The 26,065-nt window shown below is 44.0% G+C and overlaps 1 protein-coding gene across 1 annotated transcript in view; it reads left to right on the top strand.

Moving 5' to 3' along the window:
- Nucleotides 1–182: 182 nt before the first annotated feature.
- Nucleotides 183–26,065, top strand: part of CFAP57 (cilia and flagella associated protein 57) — a 69,069-nt gene continuing 43,186 nt past the window's right edge. The window contains exons 1-8 of the mRNA XM_028123290.2: nucleotides 183–339; nucleotides 4,451–4,767; nucleotides 6,108–6,394; nucleotides 8,128–8,335; nucleotides 11,381–11,533; nucleotides 19,266–19,405; nucleotides 20,410–20,575; nucleotides 21,299–21,412. Of these exons, the coding sequence (XP_027979091.1) occupies nucleotides 183–339; nucleotides 4,451–4,767; nucleotides 6,108–6,394; nucleotides 8,128–8,335; nucleotides 11,381–11,533; nucleotides 19,266–19,405; nucleotides 20,410–20,575; nucleotides 21,299–21,412 (1,542 nt within the window). The remainder of the gene's footprint in view (nucleotides 340–4,450; nucleotides 4,768–6,107; nucleotides 6,395–8,127; nucleotides 8,336–11,380; nucleotides 11,534–19,265; nucleotides 19,406–20,409; nucleotides 20,576–21,298; nucleotides 21,413–26,065) is intronic.

Genomic DNA, 26,065 nt, shown 5'->3' with positions numbered 1-26,065 from the left:
AGCGAAGGACAGGGGAGAAGCACGAGCCGCGGGCAAGAGGGGGTGAGGAAGGTGCTGGAGGGGCTGGGGGAGCGGAGGAGGGCTCCGGGGCGGGGGCGGGGCCAGGGGCGGGGCGGAGGGGCGGGGCGTGTCTCCGGCCTCACCAGCTGTGCTGGATGTTCTGCAGAACTTTGTGGGGTACCATGTCGACCGTGGTGGCTCAGTCGCTGCATGTTTTTGGTCTTCGATCCCACGTGGCCAACAATATCTTCTTCTTCGATGAACAGATCATTATATTTCCTTCGGGAAATCACTGTGTGAAATACAATGTGGATCAGAAGTGGCAAAAATTCATTCCAGGTAAAAAGCCTTTCCATCCTGACACATAAATTAACCGTAGGTGCCAGATATAAGCAAGGTTACTGAAAGGAAAATTTTTTTGTTTTTGTTTTTGTTTTAAGATTTTATTTATTTGACAGAGAGAGAGACAGCCAGAGAGGGAACACAAGCAGGAGGAGTGGGAGAGGGAGAAGCAGGTTTCCCGCAGAGCAGGGAGCCCGATGTGGGGCTTGATCCCAACACCTGGGACCTGAGCCGAAGCCCGACGCCCAACGACTGAGCCACGTAGGCGCCCCTGAAAGGAAAGTTTTTTGGCCAAATTAAATATACGTGTTCCATCATATGAATCGAATGTCTCAAATATGTTTATCCATTGTAGTGTGGATGGACATTTGAGAAACAATAGGTTTTTTGCTATTACAAAGCATGCCACTATAAAGTTTCTTGCATTTGTGTATGCTCATCCACCTGTGCAGATTCTGCAGGGCACACAGCCAGGACTAAAATTACTGGGTAATATGGTAGTACCAATGTACACTTCCACCAGGAGGCATGAGAGTTGCCATCCATTCCCAACCTCTCCAACCTTTGGCATTGTCCAACTTCCTAATTCTTTGCTAAGCTAGTGGTTGAGAAAGAGTATCCCGTTGTAGTTTTAGTGTGCATTTCTCTGCTACTAATGAGGATGAATAGCTTTTCACATGTTTATGGGCTATTCCTATTTAGTCTTGTGTGAATGTGCTGTTCAAGTCTTTTATCCAATTTTTTCTTTCTTTCTTTCTTTCCTTGTTAATTTTCTTATTGATTTATGGGCACACTTTCTATATTCTCTATAGAATTCCTCCCACTTTGGGGCTTGTGTTTTCTCCTTCTTTATGGTATCTTGATGAACAGAAATCCTTAGTCTTAATGAAGTAAAATTTATCAGCGTTTTTCTTTTTGTGTCTTGTTAAAGAATTCTTCCTACCCCCAAGATTATTAATATATTCTCCTATATTGTCTCTTTTATACTTTATACTTTTGCCTTTCACCTTTTAGGCTCTGAGTTAGGAGGGTGCTTAGTGTGTTAGGGAAATAGCAAGGAGGCCAATGTGGCTGGAGTGGAGTCAACGGAGGAGTAGGGAGGGAGAGGCAAGATGGAGAAGTACCAGGGCTTTGTAGGTCAAAGGCTCTTACTCTGATGAAGTAGGAAGCCATGGGGGGCTTCTGAGCAGAGTAACAGGATCTAACTTATGTTTCAGCAGGCTCTGTGGCTACTGTATAGAGATCAGATTTAAGGAGGGGCAAGGGAGGAAGCAGGAGACCGGATGAGAGAAGACGCTGGCTTGGAGTGGAGTGGTGGCAGGAAGTAGGGATAGTGATAGAAAAGACTGAAGAAGGAGCAGGTTTTGTAGAGAGTATGGGGAGGTTAGTTCCTGACATGGTAAGATTGGGATGCCCACCAGTGAGGCAATGGAGATCTTAAGTGAGCAGTTTGATTTTGGGTCTGGATACAAGGCAGTGAAGTCCAGGCTGGTGATAGAAATTTGAAGGTCATCCACACAGAGATGAAATATAAAGTCACTCAAATATCAGAGATTCTCTTAAGGAGTGTGTGTATTTATAAAACAGTAGAACCCTAACGAGTGCATTCTGGGACACTACTACCTTTAGTGCTGGGGAACTGAGGGAGAGCCAGCAAAAGAGTCTTTGAAGGAGTAACCAAAAGGATGGGAGGAGATCCATGCAAGAGGTGAAAATATTTCAAGGAGGAGTCTGTCATCAACTGGGTTAAAACAGTGTGAATGCATTTTACAAGCTCTGCAATCAGCCAACATATATTAAGCACCCATTTGGTGCCAGGCACTGGTGATTGGATGGATGGACAGATGGATGGGTCGGTGGGTGGACGGAAGGACAGACGGGCGGATGGATGAGCAAGAAAGCCAAGGCCCCTGCCCTCTAGGAGCTCTCACTATTGTGGAGACATGTATGTATTCAAAGGAGCAGGACTTGAAGATGAGCAGGACATATGCTCTGCCAGGTATGGCTCTGATGCGAAAGAACAAAAGGAAGGAGGGAGAAGTTTTCCTTTGCCTCCTCCAGGCAGTCTCATCTGTACTTACAGTTTCAGCTTCCCACCATGACTCTTATCTCAAATCTGCCTTTTCAGTCCCAACCAGTCCCTGAGCTTTAGAATCACATACAGCTGTCGGCTAGACCTCTCTACCTAAATATCCCGCAGTGTGTAGCTCCCACACAGTATATCCAGAACTGAATTTGTCCTTTCCTTTTTGCTCCCTCTCTTCGCTTAAGACCCTCCTTTGCCAGATTGTCAAATACATGATAAAGCTATGATTACAAAAATAATGTAGTCCTGCTATAAATATCCCAGAAACCCAGGTATATATATTTGTATATGTAAATGAATTTGATATATCATAAAGGTGGCATTAGGAATCTGTGCTGGGACAGCTAGTGAGATATTTAGGAAATGGGAATCAATTTAAATCCTCACTTCATGCCTTTTACCATCCTGAACCCAAGACGAAGTAAAGACTTTAAGGGTTAAAAAAAAAAAAAAGAAAGAAATCAGAAAAAAAAAAAAAAACTAGAACCAAATAAAATGAATAAAAATAAAATCCTTGGATGGGCTGTTTTCAGCAAAACACAGTGGATGTCATCTTCACCATGACCCCTAACTCACCCCACCTAACTTCCTTCCCAGCTGTTACCCCTACTTCCCGTCACCAGATGTCAGTCATTGGCTCATTTCTCCCCTTCCCCCTGCTTCACCCAGGCAACTGGTCGGACTTAGCCTTTCTCTCATCTCCCATCCCAGTCTTGTCACTACCATCCTGTTTATGAAATAATCTGCCCCCTGGTTTCCCTTCCTCCAAGACTATCTCCCACACAGTTGCCAGAGGGATCTTTCTACGACATCTCACCCTTCCAAAAATTTCTCCGTGGTATGTAATTTGCCTCCGTGGTAAAGTCCAAATTCTCACGCAAGGCTCCCAGTGACCTAAAACCTGGGTTCTTTGCTGAGGCACAGTGACTTCCTGCAGCCCTTCCAGAGAGGTCCTGCTGCTGGCCAGACTTACTACAGCTCCTTGTGAAGCACAGCACAGGGGCCCATGGCGCCAGGGCTGGCGCATCGCCCCTGCCTCACTCACCCTCCCTGCCCTGGGCTTGAATCTGGGCCGGCTTATCCACACGGCACAGAAGGCACAGAGCCTTGGGCTGGTGATACTTTCAGACACCCAAGAAAATGAACATAATAGTAACAAATCCAGTCTGCATTACATTCTTCTTTATACCAATCCAGTCATAAAATATAATTTTTACCATTTTATTTTTTAAACCATTTTATTAATTTTTAACCATTAATGGAAGAAGGGGTCCATGAAAATCATAACACGGGCCTGATTTCATGTCCCAAATAAAGTATTTGCCACTTGAATCTTTGCCTCAACCTCTGCTTTCTAGACCACAACTTCTATTCTTGTACCTGTTACCTCATGGTTGCAAGATCCCTGCTCTAGCTCCAGATATCACTGACATATTCCAGGAAAATTAGGGGTAGAATGCATTCATATCTGGTTTTTGAGAAAGCACAAGCTTTACCATAAAGCCAGCCCAGCAGATTTCTGTGGCTGTCTCATGGCCAAAACATCACATAGATGACCAAACCGTGAAAGAGCCTGGGGACTCCAGCCTCAAAAGTAGAGGAGTATCGAGTGCCGGTGGCTCCAAGCATAAAGGCCTACCCTATTCCACCCCTCTAGACCCACCTTTGGTTTCCCCTGGCTCGCATGCGATTCTCCAGCCATACCCCACTGTTTGTAGTTCTCCACCATGCTGTTCCCTTTCTCACATCCACACCTTTGCTCTTCCTGCCACCTGCCGCCACCTGGTCCTCCTGGCACTCTTCCCTGACTTCTCCTCTTACCTCAGCCTCAGTGAGGTACCCATCCTTGTCATTTTCCTAATACCCCAGACATAGTGGTACCAAGGGACTGCAGGGATTGACAGTTACCATTTCTGTGACTCTCTCCCATGTGTCAAACCTGCCACCATTGTGCCTGGTTCATGTTGAGTCATGGTGAAAGCATGATCTGCCCTCATTATCCCCCTTTACCTCTGTTCACAGGCTCAGAGAAGAGTCAGGGCATGCTGGCCTTGTCCATCAGTCCCAATCGGCGATACCTCGCCATCTCCGAGACTGTGCAAGAAAAACCCGTCATCACCATTTACGAACTGTCATCCATCCCTTGCCGGAAGCGCAAAATCCTTAATAATTTTGACTTTCCCGTTCAGAGATTTATTAGCATGGCTTTTTCTCCAGACTCCAAATACCTGTTGACTCAGACATCACCTCCAGAATCAAACCTTGTCTATTGGCTGTGGGAAAAACAGAAAGTAATGGCTATTATTAGAACCGACTCTCAGAACAATGCTGTCTACCAGGTACCTCCCCGCATAACAAGTATCGTGCAAGTTATAAAAAATAGTAAGAGCTTGGTGGAATGCTTTCTATGTGCCAGGAACAAGGCTGATTTCATTTGCATTTTTAAATTTAGTCTCTCAGCAACCACATGTGGTCTGCATAATTATTATCCTACTTTTATAGATGAGAGAACTGAGGCTTCTAGAGTTTAAGCCTCTCACCTAGGATCACACAGGTAGTGGGTGGCAGGGGCTGGATTCACTGTCTGCTGTGCCTGTCTTCTTTCCTGTGGCCCAGAACTGCTTTCCCAGGTTGGCCCCCGAGATGGATTGAGAACTCACTTTGTCTTACGTCCTGGCCTCTTCCTAGCAGCTTTGCTGGGCAGTGGAAAGATTTTAAGAATGTAATGGGAAGTGGTAGATCTTGAGGAACATGTCCATGAAATTGCAGTTACGTGGGGAGTGGAACTTGCCATCATGGTTTGAGGGCAAAACAAAGAGGACCCTTGGGAAGGCTGATTGACTGCTTAGGCAGTGGGTCCCAAGGAGGTTTTATCTTGGTGCAGTCACCCCAGGCTACGATCTGGTACTCAGCTTTACAAGTTCAAGAGCTCAGCTCTGCTCATGTTCAGAGATATTAGCCAGTCAGTGTCTCAGGAATGGACTCCATTTTTCTCATGAGAGGCTGGTGGTTAACCCAGCATGTGGCAACCAGAATGCTCCTGTCATTTGCCTGGTGCAGTTCCTCCCCAGTGATAGAGAACTCGGGAGGTGAAATTAGTTCTCAGAGGTTACTTGGTGACTACAGAATCAGACCAAAGACAGAGAGAGCCGGACGATTATTTCATCTAGGTCTTGGTGAGGTCAGGTCCAGCATCCCTATTCAGGGTAGAGTACATCCTCCCCAGTAAACATTTATCGGATGCCCACTATGAACCCAGCATTGGGAATACAGAGATGAAGAAACTACGGCCGGTCAGCTGCTCACCATCTAGTAGGGGTGTAGGTTGACTACTATTTCTATACATCCAATTTGGTAGGAGACTGCATGGTCCCTTTCCTCCTGGACAGGGCACGTAAACCAACCAGATCCCCCTTTTCCAGCTGAGCCTCTGTTCCATTTTGTCAAGACTTGCTTATCTTCTTTTTGGCCTTGGTAAAATGATTTCTATAGGTTTCCTAGTTTAAGATGCATGGGCCCTACAAATATAATGAATCTGTGCTCTTATCAAATATGGTATCAAAATTTATCATGACTTCGTGATGTTTAAAGGATACTCTGAGCTACCTGAAATCAACATTCATTCGTAAAATGAGAAGTAATTCCATCAAGATTAGTTTTACCCTTTCACATTTTACAGGTGAGCTTCAATCCTCAGGATAACACTCAGGTTTGTGTCACTGGAAATGGGATGTTTAAGCTCCTCCGTTTTGCTGAGGGAACCCTGAAGCAAACCAATTTTCAGAGGGGAGAACCCCAAAACTACCTAGCCCACACCTGGGTGTCTGATGACAAGATCGTCGTTGGCACTGATACAGGCAGGCTCTTCCTCTTTGAATCCGGAGATCAACGCTGGGAGACAAGTATAATGGTCAGGGAGCCCACCAGTGAGACCAAGAACCTGGGGAAGATCCACGAATCAGAGAGGTAATGGCACCCCCCTGGGTAGGTGCTCTTGTGAAAATATGCTCATCATCCTAACAGCCTTATGCCAAAAATAGCATTCTTTTAAAGTCACTCAGAAGCCCCCCACCTTAAAATCAACTCTTTTCATCTTCCCTCTGCCTTTCTTATGTTCATCTATATTCACGCACAAATTTGACAGTTATGACCACAGCCTAGATACAATTCTTTTTATTTTTTATACCTACTGTCATTTTATAAGCATTTCAGCATGACTAGTCTTCGAAACCACAGATTTTTCAGACAGACATTTTCTAGTGGCTGCCTAATTTTCTGATTCAATTCAATAACTGGCCACCAAGCCCTTGCAGTGTGCAAGGCACCTTGCTAGGTGCTGGGGACATGTGTTCTCAAGGACCTCACAGTTTGGAAGGAGCCAGCAGACCCACAAAGAAGTGCAGGGAAGTTGGTAAATCTGACAAAAGCATATGCGGTAAAGTGGGTTCTCAGGTCAAGCTTACCTCTACTACAGCCAATAATAGCCATATCTCAAACATATTAGAATGTACCATTGTATGTGCTAGACACTGTGTTAAGCACTGTATATGTATGCTCGTTTGAGTCTTAACCTATATAGTGCAATTTATTATCATGCCCATTTTATAGACAGGATAATGAGGCTCAAACAGGTTAAGCGACTCACCCAAGATCATAACACTGTCTGCCTGGCTCTGGAGCCTGAGCCCTCCAGCACATGGCACATGACAGATTCTTCTTCCTGGGCAACTTTCAGTCCACCATTTTTCACCATTCCCCACACAATGACCTCTCCTTTTTCCGTCGTGATTTTTTTTAGAGCTTCCTAATAAGTCCCTCTATCCTCCAGTTTGCCATGTTCCTAATCCTGCAGTGGGTCTGGTGCTCTAAGAATAAAGCCCAGACTCCTGAACTTGGCCCACATGTCCCTGCTGCTCTGACTCATCTTTACATCTGGGGCATCAGCTCCTGCCTCTGTCTCCCACACATGTCTCGTGCACTCTTGCTTCTAGGCTCAGTCCTGTGTAGTTTCCCCTACACCACTCCTCGGGACACATTCACAGACTGACATAATCCTGTTCGTTCGGCAGATCAGCTGGGAGTTCTCAGCTTCTGCTCATCTCAGATGGGTGTACCACTTCTGTAATTGTCCTCAGAAAACCCTTGTTCCCTGCTGACTGGCGGCCAGCCAGCAGCTCCCTAATGGTCCTTAGCACTTGTCCTCTAGACTCTAAGCTCCTGAGGGCAGGAACTGTGTCAGTCTTACTGAGTTTCACAGAGTTGTTAACACAGTATAATTCCAATACATATTTGTTATGTGGAAGGAAGGAGGGAAAAATGAACGGGAGGGAGGGAAGGGGGAAGGGAGAAAGAAAATGGAACCCTGGATTCAAATCTCAGCCCTCCCGTTTACTAATTGTGTATCTTGGAGAACTCTCTGAGCCACTTTTTCCTAAACAAAAGGAGGATAATGCACGCAACAACCCCAGTAATAATAGTGACCACACAGGGCGGTGAGACTACCAAATAAATGTGTAACCTTCCAGTCTTTCTTTGGAGTTTGTGTAGCCGTCCAAGGCCAAAGGGTGGCATTTTGGCTGTGGGGCTCACAATGGGTGATTTCTCCCACCCCCAAAGACAGCCCTTCCTTCTCATCCCTAGCTGAACTCACCTTGTGGGGACTGTGTCTGTAAACTTTACATGCTATTTTCTTTTTCTAGCCTGATCGAATTTCCAACCATCAGTTCCCCGGTCCCTTCCTATGAACAGGTCACGTTGGCCAGTAGCCACAGCCAGCTGGCCATGCCCCAGGTGTTTGCCCTTGCAGCCTATTCAAAGGGATTCGCCTGTTCTGCTGGGCCAGGCAGAGTTTTACTGTTTGAGAAGATGGAAGAGAAGGATTTTTACCGGGAGAGCAGGGAAATCCGGGTAAGGAGGGGAGGAAGAAGCAGAACTGGGGTCCTCCTGGTGCGTGTTCTCCATCAGCAGAGCACTGACAGGGAGTTTGCTGGGAGGAAAGGGCTGTAGGGTTGAGTGGAAATGGGGACTTGAGCCATTTGTCCCTGTGGGGAGATTTTAGGATGGGGTGGACAGGGTGGGGCTTAAAATTGGGAGGATCTGGATTTGAATTCTGGAAGAGAACTTTGGCAAGTTATATTTTCTCTTTGAAGCTTAGTGTTCCAACAAAAATCGTATTATGATATATACTGATATTTAACGTCTGGCACATAGGAAGCATTCGGTAAATGTTTGTGGAATAAGTGTTACAGACCACTATAGAGAGAGAACATCTGTGCTTGGGGAGGACCCAGGAAGGCTCTGGGTGTTTGCTGGTCATCTTTGGGGAGGGTCCTAGAGGAAGGGTAACAGTTGATGGGAGGGAACAGGTTAGGAATTGCAGGTGGAAGGAACAGGTGAGGCAGAGGCACCATGGACAGGGAGCAGGTGGTGTGTCTGGGAGATACTCTGCTCTCCGGTGGAGAGGAACTGAAATCACTTGAAAGGCAAAGATGGGAGCTGAGCCTGGTGAAAGATCTCAAATGCCAGCCTGAGGAGTGTGCATGTAATTCAGCAGACAGCCTGCTTTTGAGCGCAATCTGCCAATGGTGTATAGTTGGGGGGAATTTGGAGGCACTAGGTGTGCGGTGGCTACAAACGCACAGACCGAGCCAAACTTGACTCTGACCTTATTGGTGGAGTGACTCGAGACAAGTTGCTGAATCCAGCAAAACCTCTGTTTCCTCCCCGAGAAAGTAGCCCATCCCTGGTGGTTATCAAAAGGATGAGCCAACACCTGTGTAAATCATGTGTGCAGTGCTTGGTGCTCAACAAACGATAGCAATCACTATCGCCATGCTTCGGAATCAGTCAAGAGGCTTTGTTACTCGAGCCAAGCAGTACTGAGGTCTAGTCACGGCAATGAATAGCAGGGAAAGTGGGAAGGAAAAGAGCCTTTGTGGAGGTTAAGCCTATAGAACTTTCCCTGAGTAGACATGGACAGCCAGAGATAAGGAGCTCCCAGAGATGATACCTCGGCTTGGAGACTGGATGCCTGGGAAAAGATGCCAGTGATAGGAAAATGGGGGTAAGAGCAAGGTGAGTGGGAACCATGGGGAATTATTAGGAGTTTACGTTGCCTACTTTCAAAGCAATTCATTCTTTTTTGATTATTCACTTCACGAAAATATATTGAAGGTTTGCCATGTGCCAGGTTCTGTGCAAGGGGCTGGGGTGCAGTAGGGAAAGCAGGCACACTAAGAGCCGGTCCAGAGAACACAGTCACCAGGCAATCAAGCAAATATGAACTGATTGTCACATGCGGGTCAACACTGTGAAGAAGACAAAGCCAGGAAAAGGACAGGGAGTGAGAAGGTTTCTGTTCTAGGGAGAGGAGCTTGGGGAGGCCTTGCGGAGGAAGTTGAGATTTTACCAGGCCCCGGCATAAAGTGAATCAGTTGGCAATGTGGGTTAGACTTTGGGAGTGAGATCAATGTGTACACACACACACACAGACACACACACACACAGACACACACACACACACACACAGCACAGAGTGCTTAGCTTGTGTCTGGTACAGAGCCAATGTTTTGTTTACTATTTTAAGGATTTGTCATCGTGATCACTTTCACTACTGCTGCTTTCACTGAAACCCTCACATTAGGCAAAATCACTGACAGATAAAACATGGAGGCGGAGAAGAAGAGGACTGAGGACAAAACTTAGCGTTTCCTGATTTGGAGCCTGAGACAGAATGAGAACCCAGCAGAGGACACTGAGTAGTGGCCATCCGCTCACTCACTGAACAGACGGCTGTGGCATGCCCACCATGGCCGGGCTCTGTGCCTGATGCCCGAGATAGATGCATCAGTCATGGCTGCTTCCCCCAAGGGCCTCCCTGTCTCTGGAGGAGAGCAGCAAGGCAGCACTTACTGTTTCGCTGAGCACTGCTACGCACTAGGTACAATGCTGGGCACTGGGACACAGACAAGGTCCTCAGTCTGTGGGTTCCCGTTCTGCTTTACACAGTGTGATAAATGTGGCAGCAGAGGACAGCTCCCCGGTGAGCACACTGAGGCCCACTCAGCCCAGGGCAGGGCAGGATGTTTCTCCCTCCCAGAGCCCTCACTGTGCTGGCAGAGCAGGGGGCATTGACTATGGGAAGAAGGAACAGGGGGTATACAGGAGGACAGAACTCCAGGCAGAGGGAGGGAAACATGAGAGCCTGGTGTCCTGGCCCCCAGGGAGGCAGGTGCTGCCATCACTGCAACAGGATCTAGAAAAGTCAAGAAGATGAGGACTGAGCAGGAGCCTCTGGCTCTGGCAAGAAGGAAATTTGTAAGATTGATGAGGACATTTCAATAAGTGATGCATGGGAGGAATTAAGAACTGAGTGGGTGGTAAGGATGTGGAGATGGTATATGCAGGCCAGCCTTTCAAGAAATTTGGTTGTTAGCAGACAAAAAGCAATGGCAGGGGGAAAGGAAATCTGAGATTATAATGTCTACTTGGGAACTCCAGGCCCTTTCAGGCATTGTTGGCTGGGCTGCTGTGTGACCCCTTTTCTTTTCTCTGCCCTACATGGAAGAGGGGCTGTCACCTTCCCCTCTGCTGCCCCGAAGTGCACAGTGGTGTGCTTGACCACACGCACTGGGCTTCTGACAGATGGGCAAGAATGGGATTTAAACTAACCCTTGTTTTCTGAGGGGATCTCAAACTGAGACGTAGAGTGTGATCATTTTTATACATGCTACTGTCTCTTAGTCAGCCACTCATCACGTTAGGGTGAATACAAAACCCACAGAAACAGAAGTGACTCAAACCCTCCCTTCTCCACATCTGAGGAGGATCCTTGGAAGCATGCTGGTCTGGGAGTCTGTAAACTAAAAGTATCTGAGGGAACTCTGAAAGTCCAAGGACACACTTATTGATGATGTGGGAACATTACTAACAGTTATGTTGCATCTTGGGCAGATTCCTCTGGACCCACAGAGCAATGAGCCAAGTCAGTCTGACAAGCAGGACATCCTCTGCCTGTGCTTCAGTCCCTCGGAGGAAACCCTGGTTGCCAGCACCAGCAAGAACCAACTCTACAGCATCCCCATGTCCCTGACAGAGATCAGCAAGGTGAGTCTTCCCCAGTAACACTTCGTTCCAGCCCAAGGACTGGCTACCATGTGGGCAGATTTTTAATCCAAATTTGCTGAGCATGGCTCATTCAGCCTCTTCATAAGAGCAAAAGAAACTCTAATCTTAAGATTTCGCTGTAGACGCACTCTGCTATCCTCAGTGGGATTGTGATTGCAGCAGCCTCCTTGGAGGACACATTGGAGTTGTCTGTCAGGTTTAAATTGTACATCTCCTTTAACCCTGCAGTTGCACTTAAGAGAATTCAATGTACTGCTATAGCTGCTCGTGTACACAAAGATATGTGTATATAAAGAAGTTTATTTTTCCTGTTTTGTTTTTAAATAACAAAGCTAGCATAAATACACTGCAGACATTGCAACAAAAAAAGCACTGTTAAAGATGAAGAGAATCACTTTGAACTTCCAAAAGGTTCACTTCATCAAGAAGACATTACAGTTTTAAAACTGTATGCACCTGATAGCATGCACTCAAAATATATGAAGCAAAATTTGACAGAACAAGGAAAATAGACCATCTACAATCATAGTAGGATATCTTAACATATCTTTCTCAGTAATGGTGTTTTTTCTTAAATAATAGGTTTATTGAGTATTTATTGGTATTTATTCACATGCTATACAATTCACATATTTAAAGTATACAAATCAGTGGTCTTGAGTGTATTCACAGAGTCGTGCAACCATTACCACAGTCAATTTTAGAATATTTTCATTGCTTCTGGTTCTTTTTTTTTGTCCCTGTGGATTTGAATTACCATCTGAAGTCACTTCCTTAGCCCAATACAGATTTGCTCCCACCTACCATCTTTTTGTTGTTATTGGCAAATACATTTCCATGCACCCAACAATACATAACATACATATTGTTTTTTTAAATTTTTTATTGTTATGTTAATCACCATACATTACACCATTAGTTTTTGATGTAGTGTTCCATGATTCATTGTTTGTGCATAACACTCAGTGCTCCACGCAGAATGTGCCCTCTTTAATACCCATCACCAGGCTAACCATCCCCCCACCCTCCTCCCCTCTAGAACCCTCAGTTTGTTTTTCAGAGTCCATCATCTCTCATGGTTCGTCTCCCCCTCCGACTTACTCCCCTTCATTCTTCCCCTCCTGCTACCTTCTTCTTTTAATTTTTTCTTAACATATGTTGCATTATTTGTTTCAGAAGTACAGATCTGTGATTCAGCAGTCTTGCACAATTCACAGCGCTCACCATAGCACATACCCTCCCCAATGTCTATCACCCAGCCACCCCATCCCTCCCACCCCCCACCACTCCAGCAACCCTCAGTTTGTTTCCTGAGATTAAGAATTCCTCATATCAGTGAGGTCACAGGATACATGTCTTTCTCTGATTGACTTATTTCACTCAGCATAACACCCTCCAGTTCCATCCACATCATTGCAAATGGCAAGATCTCATTCCTTTTGATGGCTGCATAATATTCCATTGTGTATATATACCACATCTTCTTTATCCATTCATCCGTCGATGGACATCTTGGCTCTTTCCACAGTTTGGCTATTGTGGACATTGCTGCTATAAACATTGGGGTGCACGTACCCCTTCGGATCTGTACATTTGTATCTTTGTGGTAAATACCCAGTAGTGCAATTGCTGGATCATATACATACATATTGTTTTATATAGTGGCTTTTTCAGTAAGATTAAAGAAGAGTGGGGATAAAATATGTGTTTATGTTATCTTTTATAATGACATAATACCTTTACTGGTGTTCTTTGTCTTTTTTGGTAGATTCAAACTACTCTCTGGGGTCACTTGCTTTCAACCTGAAGAATCTCCTTTAGTGTTTCATTTAAGGCAAGTCTGCAAGCAATAAACTCTTTTTGTTCTTGTTGGGAATGTTTTTATTTCACCTTCATTTTTAAGAGATAGCTTTGCCGGATATAGAATTCTTGATAGACAGTTTTTTCTTTGAATACTTTGAACGTGTTATTCCACTCCCTTTTGGTTTCTGTTATTTTTGCTGAGAAATCTGCTGTTATCTTGTTGGAGTTCCCTTGTAACTGATCAATCATTTTGCTCTTGGTGCTTTCAAGGTTTTTTTTTCTTTTGTCTTCGGTTTTTGATATTTTTACTATCATATGTCTGTGGATCTCTCTGTGTTTATCTTTCTTGGAGTTCATTCAGCTTCCTAGATGTGCACATTAATATTTTTCAATGAGTTTGGGAAGTTTTCAGCCATTATTTATCCAAATATTTTTCTGCTCCTTTCCTCTGGTACTCCCATTGTACATATATTGGTGTGTTTAATGGTGTTCCACATTTACCTGCAGTTCAGTTCATTTTTCTTCATTCTTTTTTCTGTTTTTCAGATTGCGTAACCTTTATTGATCCATCCTTAACTTCACTAATTCTTTCTTCTGCTAGTTCAGATCTCTTTTGAGTCCCTCTAGTGGATTTTTCAGTCCTGTTATTGTACTTTTTACCTCTAGAATTTCTTTTTTTTTTTTTTTTTTTTTGAGAGAGAGCATATGCACAAGGGTGGGGAGAGGCAGAGGGAGAGGGAGAGAATCTTAAGGATGCTCCATGCCCAATGTGGAGCCCAATGCAGGGCTTGATCTCACAACCCTGAGATCATGACCTGAGCTGAAATCAAGAGTCAAATGCTTAACTGACTTGAGCCACCCAGGCACCCCATGAATTTCTATTTTTTATACAATTTTTATCCCTTTTTGATGTTCCCTATTTGATGTGACATTGTTATCAGAAGTTTCTTTACTTCTTTAATCATGGTTTCTTTCGTTCTCTGAACAGACCTATAATGACCACTGTGAAATCTTCGTACCTTAAATCCAATATCTGATCACTCTCACAAGCAATTTCTGTTGCCTGTGTGCAGCAAAATGCAAATTAAAACAAGTCTGAGATTTTTTTTTCAGTGACACTTTTCCTTGCTTTAATATTTTTTATCTTTTTCTGTTTTTGAAATGAACTTTCAATTACAAAATATCAAACTACACCAAAAAATGCCAGCCATTGGCATGCTATGGAAAAGCTCACAAGTAAGGACAGATAACAGCGGCCCATGGCAGGAGGTGGGAAGTGATTGAAGCAGTGGTTACAAATGTTCACAGGAAGCTAAAACTATCCAACAGGTTGTACCTTAATGTTAGCACAGGTTAGACTCGTCACTACCTTGGGGGGTGGCCTCAGTGTGTTTGGGTTCAGATTCTACAGGGCAATGCGGTTTCTTCCAGTTAAGAGTTCTTGGCTTGCACCAATCACAGGGGAGCCAGATGGCACTGGACCAGTCTAGGCTATTAGTTTTTCAAAATGCTGTTATAGATGTACGGAAAGACTTCAGGAGCTCTACATTTCAGTGACAGTATGTAACTTAGGTTTCCTGGCTGGATATGTAGCCTAGCCAAAATCCAAATGCCATCAGTGAGCTTCAGGGATTGGTACAGCATGTTCTGCCCTTCCACATTCCTCTTGGCAGTAGTATAAACGTTGTTTTGCAATTTGCTGGAAAATGTCAGCATTTAAATGACATTGTTTTCATTGGGAACATCCTTCCATGTTGCAAGGAAGACCTGGTGCTTCATTTTGCCATTTTCTACAGAAAGCACATTGAGTGGGATGAGGCAGCAGAAGTAGCCTCAGGGTGATATACTACACCTCTGGTTCCCCAGACAGCAAAGTGACAAGTGGAAGGGCCAACTTTTTCAGTAGCATATTATAGTAGTCAGAGCCCTTGGGTAACAACTCTAGAAACTTCATTAGCTGAAAGCACCAATGCTGAGTTGGCAGGAGATAGCCAGGGAAATACATGCTCACAGATGCTCTAACCTCCCAGGCATCTTTAGGGTTGTAATTAGGTAGTCCAAAATGAAAATTTGGCCCCACTCAGTGCACGCATTTGGAGGTGTCAGCAGCTTATTGATGTTCTGGGTTCAGATCAAGCAGGTTGCTGTTAGGTGAGATTCACTGATTTCAGATAATGCTACTAGAGCATTAACCACCACCATTGGATTTGAATCTGCTATCAGATCCCACACAAAATCCAGAAATCCCTGATCTTCCACCATCTGGGCATTGATATCATGGAATTTTGCCACACAAAACCGCTGCTGCTGTTTTCCAGACATAGGGATCTTCATCCTTCAAGCACTTGCAGAGGGGCTCACAGCATCGTGTGTAATCTTGTCCACCCAGATGCACCCCATGGTCCTGACTGCCAAGGCCCAAATTAGAGGATAGGGATCTTCACGGTCCTTCACAAAGCTGTTGACAGCCATGACGGCCATGTCTGGCTGACTCTTGGAGTAGTTCCTCAAATAGAGGTACATGAGTTTCAATTCCAGACTGTCGGTTTGCATACAGTTCACTACATCTGGAAAGAGAGAGCTGACATCCTTCCCTACAGTCATGGCAACAGTCACTTTCTTCACAGCCTCCTTCCTCTTTCTTTTCCTTATTGAGTTCAGCCTTCAATTCAAAGATTTCTCTTTTTCATTGTTTGTGAAGTGCTTGGAGTCAGTCATGGTTTTGGATCTTTTTAATTTAAATTCAATTAACATATAATGTATTATTAGTTTGGAGGTGGAGGTCAGTGATTCATCAGTCTTATATAATACCCAGTGCTCATTACATCGTGTGCTCTCCTTAATGTCCATCACCCAGTTACCCCATCCCCCCAACCCCCTCTCCTCTAGCAATCCTCAGGTTTTTTTACTGTGATTAAGAGTCTCTTATGGTTTGTATCCCTCTCTGATTTCATCTTGTTTTATTTTCCTTCCATTTCCCTATGATCCTCCATTTTGTTTCTTAAATTCCACATATGAGTGAGAGCATATGATAATTGTCTTTCTCTGATTGATTTACTTTGCTTAGCATGGTCTGGGATCTTTAATGTGTGCCAGAGGCAAGGGCAGGGGCTGGTCGCAGCAGCCAGAGAGCACAGCCCGAGTGGTGGGGTAATGGTTTCCTGCATGTCACAACTGAGAGGCTTCTTTATAAGAATTATTTTTATTATATTACCAAAAATTAGAAAGTCAGATCTCACCAGAGATTTCTGAGAATAAGGGAAAATGGGAATCCTAATGTGATGATGACACAGGTGTTCTAGAGAGCAGTCTGATAGTTCCTGGTCAAATAGAGAATGCATACATCTTGTTACCCAGTGTTCTGCCCCTGGACGCGTACCAGGAATTCCATCATGCTGGTCTGCTAAAGAACAGACCCAAAGGCATTCACCTTGATGTTCATAGTAAGGGTAGTTGAAGACAACCCAGATGTTTATTCCTAGGAGTGATAGAGAAGTGAAGTAGCATGATGCATATGACAGAATACCAAAGCTAAGTTAGAAGCGATGATTATACATATGACAGCATAGATGGTTGAGAGAAAATAAAACTATAGAATGCAATCTGAAGCACAATGCCGTGTATAGAAATATCCAGGGACATAAATGAGACACATTAATTGGTGCCTTTGATAAGGGAGGAACAAGAGTGAAAATTAGAGAACAAAAGAATGAAATGAACACAAAATAAAAATTGACCATACATGAATTGATTATGACAGTCTACAGCTCTGTGCCTGAGATACAAAATAAAGAAAACGAAGATACAAAATCAAGGAAATAGGAGACAAGGTCATCAGATGAGCTTTGGGAACGGGGGAAAGACGAAGAGAGTTTGGAAGGCCTGGAAAGAGAATAAATGGCATGAAATCAGTATCTCTTGTAGATTCAGAAAGTGAACTTACTGAAAAACCTGGTGGAGTTACCGGGTCCATTGCAGGCTTGCGGTCATAAATTCTAAGTGAAACCAGTAAACCTGCTTGCCTGATTTTCCATCATTGTACAGCTTCTCAGGCAGAGGTGCAGAAAAAAGACGAAAGAAAGAGAACTGCTGCTGTTTTTAAGAGAAGCGAGATTTGAGTGTGTTTAAAAGCTGATAGGAATGTACCAGTAGAGACAGGGAGGTTGAACATATTGGAGAAAGAAGGGGTAAGACATGGAAAAGAATGGGAATAATTGTGCCTGCCCCCCGACCCCAGCACAACACATTTTTCTCCGAGGTAGTAGGGAAGGATGAGTGGATGGAGGTAAGCTGATAGTTGGGAAGGGGCCAGGATTTGAGGGAATCCCCACCCCAGCCTTCGTCTTCCTCGTGAATGGACCTAAAATCCGTGCATCTCATTGAATTTCCCAGCCGTCACTCCTCATTCAGGTGTCCTGGCGATAATGCCCCTGGTTACAGAACATGTGGAACCTACACTACCATTAGAGTAGAATACATTTTCATTTCAAGTCATTCACCCAGCTCTCGCTGCTGCCTGTGGCAGAGCAGCACCGTTTCCCTGGAGAGAAATTTGGCGTACCTATCCGGGGCTTTCCCCCCAGTATTCCACTTGTAGAAGCGTGTCCGTTGTGTCAGTCCCAGCCTGCTGATAGTGATTCTATTGGCTAGGAAAGCCAGAGGCACTTGCCCAGACCCGTACTACTCCTAGCAAACCCCCCAGACGTTCCTCCCACCAGGGCCAGTGATGTGGCTGGACCGGACCTTTTGTTTCTTACTCTGATACTTTGGCAAAAAAAACATCAGGGAACTTTGGGGAACATGATTTATTCCAGTGAGGGCCACACTGTGAGGTCATGGGGTGGGGCATGGGGCTTTGCCTTTATGAGGCTGTAAGGGTGGGATGTCTAGGGTTTTGTGGGTTCACTCTTTATTGGCTAATTTCAAGCCTAAGAGTGGGATTGAGAGCACAGGAAGGGAGAAGTGGGAGCAATCAAGCAGTCATTATCTGAATTATCCGGGGCAAGGGCGCCTGGGTGGCTCAGATGGTTGAGTGTCTGCCTTCGGCTCAGGTCATGATCCCAGGGTCCTGGGATCGAGTCCCGCATCGGGCTTCCTGGTCCTTGGGAACCTGCTTCTCCCTCTGCCTCTCTCTCTGTCTCTCATGAATAAATAAATAAAATCTCTAAAATAAATAAATAAATAAATAATCCAGGGCATTCTGAGAAAGGGGCCTCCATGGGTGGGGGCAGTCTCCGTCCTTACCTGGTGGTTTTGCCAGCAGCTGACAATATGTTTATTCAAGATGGATGTCTTTTGAAATGGATGCCTACACATTCAAAAGCTTAGTGTTGGACACTCACACTGCAGGATCTAAGGAAGTAATCAGAGAGGTACACAGACATACATGCAAGGATGTTTAGTCTAGTGTTACTCTTCAATAACAACAAAAAAAATGGAGGGGCACCTGGGTGGCTCAGTCGTCGGCATCGGCCTTCGGCTCTGGTCGTAGTCCCAGGATCCTGGGATCGAGCCCCGCGTTGGGTTTCCTGCTCGGCGGGAGGCCTGCTTCTCCCTCTCCCACTCCCCCTGCTTGTGTTCCCTCTCTTGCTGTCTCTCTCTCTGTCAAATAAATAAATAAAATCTTAAAAAAAATAAATGGAATCCACTGAAATGTTCCCACAGTAGAGGATTGGTATGTCTATATTAAATTCTGGTATATCTATAGAATAAAATATTTTATCTCCATTAAGATAATGTTTTAAAGTAAGAGTGGCATTAGAAAACATGCATGATATTAAAGCAGTCTTCCTACAGCCTGATTCCTGTGCACCCAGGCTAACTAATGTTCATGGTAGTACTGAGAGCTGAAGTGCACAGCCAGCCTTTGGCTCACTCTGCCAGATCTCACTCCGTGTGATTTCTCCAGGGGGAGCCCACTCACTTCGAATACCTGATGTACCCCTTGCACTCGGCATCCATCACCGGTCTAGCTACGTGCATCCGCAAACCCCTCATTGCCACCTGTTCTCTGGATCGATCCGTTCGCATCTGGAATTATGAATCAAAGTAAGGATGAAAGGCTTTGCTACTGTAGTGTGTAAGATTTTGGTTGTTAAATTTGTTCATGAGAATTATTTTAATTAGAGAGTTTTAAAATGTAATTACTTAGAAGCTTTCAGTTGGAAAAGATTTTTTTTTTAAGATTTTATTCATTTATTTGAGAGAGAGAGCCCAAGTGGGGAGGAGGGGCAGAGGCAGAGGGAGAAGCAGGCTCCCCACTGAGCAGGGACCCCGAAGTAGGGCTCGATCCCAAGACCCTGGGATCATGATCGGGGCTGAAAGCAGCTGCTCAACCAACTGAGCCATCTGGGCGCCCCGGAAAAGATTTTTTTTTTTTTTTTTTTTTTTACATCAAGCCAGGCAACTTACGTGTTTCTCTTCTCTTTTTTGCTCGTGCTTGGCCTAGAAAATTGCTTTGTGTTTCATTAAGTGCTTACCACATGCCAGACACCATGCTGGGCTCTAGGGACATAAAGATAACACTGCAGTATCTCACCTTCTCATATAAGCTCCTATGTTCTTCCGGTTTTCCCATCCCCTCACTCCCGCTAGATGTGTTTTTCACCACATGGAGCTCTCCAGACCACTCATTCCATCTATTTCTCCTTATCACTGCCCGCAGCCACCCTTAACTCCCTAGTGACTTTATCCTCCTGGCATAGATTCCCTGAGAATCCCCAACCCAGTTTGGCCCCACACCAGAATATCTTTGTTCTTTGTATATAGCTGCTGGGCTGCTGAAAAGAAACTGTGATCCTTCTGATTTGGGGATTCTAAATGGAGCTGTGCCTTCAGCATCACTAGACAGCTCATTGATCACTTCCGCTATCTTCCATACTCATTGCTGGACACTCTCCTCAAATAACCAAAGTCCAGAAAAAAGAGGAACCAATCATTTTAAGCAATAAAGTGTCTCAAATGCTATGACAAAAGTATTTGCCAGGTACAGTGGAGGGCTCAAGGGAATTAGTGGGCTGGACTTCTAATTCAGTAATCGATGTCTCTCACAGCACACTGGAGCTATTTAAGGAATACCAGGAAGAGGCATATACAATCAGCCTTCACCCGTCTGGACACTTCATTGTAGTAGGGTTTGCTGACAAACTACGCCTTATGAATCTACTCATTGATGACATACGTTCTTTCAAAGAATATTCTATCAGAGGATGCAGAGAGGTAAGATGCTGGAGATAAAGGTCCAGTTTCTTAGAAAACCAGGGTTGAAATATCAAGAACTAACACGCTCTGGCGAGGTGAGACCAAAGCCTATCTTAGAGAACTTCAGTGGCTTTAAAAGAAAAAGGAAGAAATCCAGTTCTTCTCTCACTTCTTGAGCATATGGCTCCATCTCGTTTTTCTCATGCTCATCAAGATATTTCATTGAACCCCAAACCTTGTGAGATCCCAGGTGTGATTAATCCTCTCTGTGATTGCAGAGGAACAAAAAAGCGTCAAAAAGGAAAGTTATCTCAGACTCAGGGTCCCAGCTGGAAAAGGTGAGGTTGGAGACTGAGAGGGGCCAAGGAATATGCACGTTAACAGGGAGAAGCCGGAAGCAGCCCATCACATTTCCCCCTGAGATGACTGCAGAAACCAAATAGTGACTGAAGGAATTGCTTCCCCACTCTGAAACCTCTACAGAGATGAATGAGTGTTGTGCTCTACCATCTAAGCAGCTTCATGGTCAGTGCACATGGCAGTGGCAGCATCTTGGCCAGTATGAGCTACGGGAATAGCGAAGATGTCAGCCAGTCTTCAGTCCTATCTGCGCCTTCCCCCAATTCCCACTTCCACACCTGTTTTAGCTGGAACTCTTTAGGAAAAGGAGCTCTTGACTGTAACCTCCAGACTGCTCATTTCTTTCTTTCATTCTTGCTGTCTTGTTTTGCTTCTTTATAGTGTTCCTTTAGCAATGGGGGTCACCTGTTTGCTGCAGTCAATGGAAATGTGATTCACATTTTTACCACCACAAGCCTGGAGAACATCTCAAACCTGAAAGGACACACAGGGAAGGTAAGTGAGTGAGCAGCGTCCAGGGAAATGAGGGCCACAGAGTCAAGCATTACACTCACCGAGTGAACCAAAGAGAAACGAGTCCTTTCTTCCTGGAGTTCGCTGTTTACGTGGGGGAAAGAGACAATAAAACAAAAGCACAGACTAATTACTAATTGCAGTAAGTGCAGTGAAAGAAAAACACGGGGTGTTATGAGAGTAAATAATGAAAGAGCGTAATTTAGATTGGGGTGTTCACAAAGGCTGGGTCCTAAAGGAGTAGGAAGGAACTAACCAGACGGAGCTGGTGGAGATCATCATTGCAGGTAAGACTCCAAAGACCCTGGGATGAGAGACTGCATGGCTGTCAGAGGAACTGAAAGCCTGTGGGACTGAAACACAGATATCAGGATGAAACTCAGGAGTGAGCTGAGATTGGTGAGGTTAGCAGGGGCCCAAGTGCATGGAAACTTGCAGGCCTTTTAAAGATAAAAAAGATAAAGATGGCCTTTATCCTCCTTGTTTCTTGAAACCATTGAAGACTTTCAGGGCAGGAAATAATATGACCAGATTTGCATTTTAGATTACTTTGGCTGCAGAAAGAAGAATGTATTGAAAGGGACAGGGTGGAAATGGTAAAGAGAATATTGTGGATATCTACACCATTTTGGACCACGATGGTGGTGGGACAGATAGGGAAAGATAGGTGGATTCAAAAGATATTTAGGCAGCAAAACCAATAGTTTTTAGACAGAGTGAAGGTGGGGCATGAAGAGAAGGGAGGGGCCAGAGGTTGAAAGACTAAGAAGAAGTCGGCAAAAGAATTTGGAGAGAAAAAGCACGTGAGAAAGAAAGGCATTCTAGGCAGAAGGACCTGTTAAAGATGATGGGAGTATAAAATAGGGTAGTGGTTTGGGATATACATGGCTGGAACATTGGACACATTCCAGAAGTGGCGGAAGGAGCTGGAGAGGTTGGCTACATCATAGTGTGTATACCATGCCAAGAAATTGGACCGTAGGCGATGAGAAGCAACTGAAAGGATTTAAGAATGTAGTAATGGGATTAGAAAGGTACTTCTCCAGGGGCACCTGGGCAGCTCAGTTGCCTTCAGCTCAAGCCATGATCCCCAGGTCCTGGGATCAAGCCCTGCATCGCGCTCCTTGCTCAGTGGGAGAGCCTGCTTCTCCTTCTCCCTCTGCCACTTTCTCTCTCACTCTCTCAAATAAATAAATAAAATCTTGAAAGAAAGAGAGAGAGAGAGAGAAAAGAAAGAAAGAAAGAAAGAAAGAAAGAAAAAGAAAAAGAAAGAAAAGAAAGAAAAAGAAAAAGAAAGAAAGAAAGAAAGAAAGAAAGAAAGAAAGAAAGAAAGAAAGAAAGAAGAAAGAAAAGAAAAGAAAGAAAGAAAGAAAGAGGGGTACTTTTCCAAACAGTATTGAGGATGCATTAGAGGGGAGGGAAGTTGGAGGGATGGAGACCAGGTAAGAAGTGAGGGTAAAAGATGAGTCAGGAAGTAAACCATGGCTTTAGTAGTAGAAACAGAGAGGAGCATGATATTAAATTCCATTTTGCACACGTTACGTTTGATGTGTCAAAAAAGTATGGTACATGAGTGTGGAGATCAGGAAAGAAGGCTGGAAATGAAGATTCAGGGGATTAGGTGGTAGTAGAAGTCAGAGGCATAGATTACATTACCAAGGGCCTGTGTGGAATCTGAGAAGAATCTTGGACAGAAGACAGGTGGTCAACATTTAAGGAACTGGTTAAGAAGAGAAAGCCTGCAAACGAAGGCACAGGAGAACTTGGAATCAAGGAATTGTTTCAGAGAAGCTAAGGAACTCATTCCCAAAAGGATAAAGTAGTCAGTGGCATTAAAGGTCAGAGAGGGGCACCCGGTGGCTCAATTGGTTAAGCATCTGATTCTTGGTTTTGGCTCGGGTCATGATCTCATGGGTTGTGAGATCAAACCCCGCGTTGAACTCCACGTTCAGGGGGGTCTGCTTGAGATTCTCTCCCTCTGCCCCTTTCCCCACTTGTATATGTGCACACACGTGCCCTTTCTCTCTCTAAATAAATAAATAAATAAGTCTTGAAAAATTTTAAAAAATAAAGGTCAGGGGCGTCTGGGTGGCTCGGTAGGTTGAGCATCTGCCTTCGGCTCAGGTCACGATCTCAGGGTCCTGAGATTGAGCTCCGCGTCAGGCTCCCTGCTCAGTGGGGAATCTGCTTCTCCCTCTGCCCTTCCCCTCTGCTCGTGATCTCTCTCTCACTCTCTCTCTCTCTCAAATGAATAAGTAAAATCTTTTTAAAAAATAAATAAATAAAGGTCAGAGAGAAATCCTGTAAAGTCTAAAAACAGACCATTGAGTTTAGCAAGTAACAGGTGCATCAGTGCAGGTGCTGTGAAAACGCAAACATTATTGAGTTGCTGAGCTTTCTGTTTCAGCAGTGCAATTGGTCTTCAAGCGACTATGGAGATGCTGATGAAAGCATACCAGGTGATTCTGATGCTCTTTCTAGAACTATGTGCACCTCCATGGGAGGCCCTCCCTCACCAGTCCAGGAAAGCAGACATTTGTTTTACCACTTTGCAAGTATTTATAACACTGGTCTCTAACCAGGAATATGTGTTGGACTTACATCTGCAATATTAAAAAATACAGATGGAGGATGCATTAAAGTCATGCCTACAGGGACATTTATAACCTTAAATACGTATATTAGAAATATTAAAAAGATTAAAAAATCAGTGATATAATCATCCACCTCAAGAAATTAGAAAAGGAACAGCAAGTTAAAATCAAAGAAGATAAAAGGAAGGAAATAATAAGGATAAGAGCAAAAGTTAATGAAGTAAAAAACAAACACAATAGATCATCAAAGCCAATACTTGGTTTGGACTTTTTTTTTTTTTAAATAATCTCTATCCTCAACATGGAGCTTGAACTCACAACCCTGAGATCAAGAGTTGCATGCTCTACCAACTGAGCTGGCCAAGTGACCCCAAAGCTTAATTTTTTGAAAATGAAAATGGACAAGCCCCTGACATGACTGACCAAGGGAGGAAAAAAAGGAAAGGTAAATAACCAATATGAGGAATGAAAAGGAGATATCACTACAGACTCTATATATAATAAAAATGATCAAAAGAGAGTATTATGAACAACTTTGTGTAAATTGATTGTATAGATGAAACCAACAAATTCCCGGAAAAATTGAATCTGTAAAAGAATCTATAAAGAAAACTCTAGGCTCAGAGCATATCACTAGAGAATTATATCAACTTGTAAGGAAAAAAATGACACTAATCTTGAAGAAACTCTTACAAAGAACAGAAAAAAGAGCAGATACTTCCCTGTATTGTTCTATGAGGCTACCATAATCATGGTACCAAAACCTGCCAAAGACATCACAAGAAGGAGAAATGATCAGCCAGTCTTTTTCATGAACATAAAAAAGTTCTAAACAAATTATTATCAAACCAATCTATCAATATATAAAAAGGATAATACAGCATGACCAAGTTGGATTTATTCCAGGAATACAAGATGGTTTTACAATTTGAAATCAATCAGTATACTATACCACACTAACAGAAACATGATTTCTCATCCTTATTATCTCCATAAATGCAGATACAATAAAATTGAAACATTTAATATCCATTCATGATTTTTTTTTAAGATTTTATTTATTTATTTGTTTGTTTGACAGAGAGAGACACAGTGAGAGAGGGAACACAGGCAGGGGGTGGGAGAGGGAGAAGCAGGCTTCCTGCAGAACAGGGAGCCTGATGCGGGGCTCGATCCCAAGACCCTGGGACCGTGACCTGAGCCGAAGGCAGACGCTTAATGACTGAGCCACCCAGGTGCCCCTCCATTCATGATTTTAAAAAAACACTTAACAAACAAAAAATAATGGAACTTCTCATTTTATTTATTAAAAATCTTATGCAAGATATTTGAGAAAACCTACAACAAACAGCCCACTTGATCATAAAATTATGAAAGCATTCCTTCTGAGATAGAGAATGAAACATGATGCCTTCTGTTAGCCTTATACTGAGTCCTAACCAATGCAGTAAGGCAAGAAAAGGAAATATGTCTTAGTCCATGAGGCTCCTATAACAAAATGCACAGACTGGGTAGCTCATAAACAACAGAAATTTTCCCTCACAGTTTGGAGGGTGGGCAGCACAAGATCCAGGTGCCAGCGTGGGTAGGTGAGGGCCTTCTTCCTGGTTGCAGATTTCTCATATCCTCACAGGGTGGAAGGGGTGAGCTAGTTCTCTGGGACCTCTTTCATAAGGGCACTAACCCCATTCATGAGGGCTCTACCCGCAATGATCTAATCACCTCCCAAAGGCCCTATACCTCCTAATACCATCATCTTCGGGGGTTAGGATTTCAACATATGAACCATAGGGGAGATGGGATGGGAGGTAAAAGACATAAATATTCAGACCATAGCAAAATAAAAGGCATAAAGATTGGAAAGGAATAAATAAATCATCACAGATAACATGATTGAGTATGTAGGAAACTCAAAGAATTTTCAGATAAACTATTTAAAAACAGTGAATCTAGGAATACTCCTGGAAATAATGTCACTATATTTTTTCAAGTGTATTTTTACATAGTAGGAACAGAGAATGCAATTGAAGTGGTGGAGAGG

Source organism: Eumetopias jubatus, unplaced genomic scaffold (assembly GCF_037043125.1).
Source record: "Eumetopias jubatus isolate StellerSeaLion01/CBP00866 unplaced genomic scaffold, mEumJub1_p1.0 scaffold_4, whole genome shotgun sequence".
NCBI lineage: Eukaryota > Metazoa > Chordata > Mammalia > Carnivora > Otariidae > Eumetopias > Eumetopias jubatus.
The sequence above is the reverse complement of the archived record's forward strand: the minus strand, read 5'-3'. Positions and strand labels throughout refer to the sequence as shown.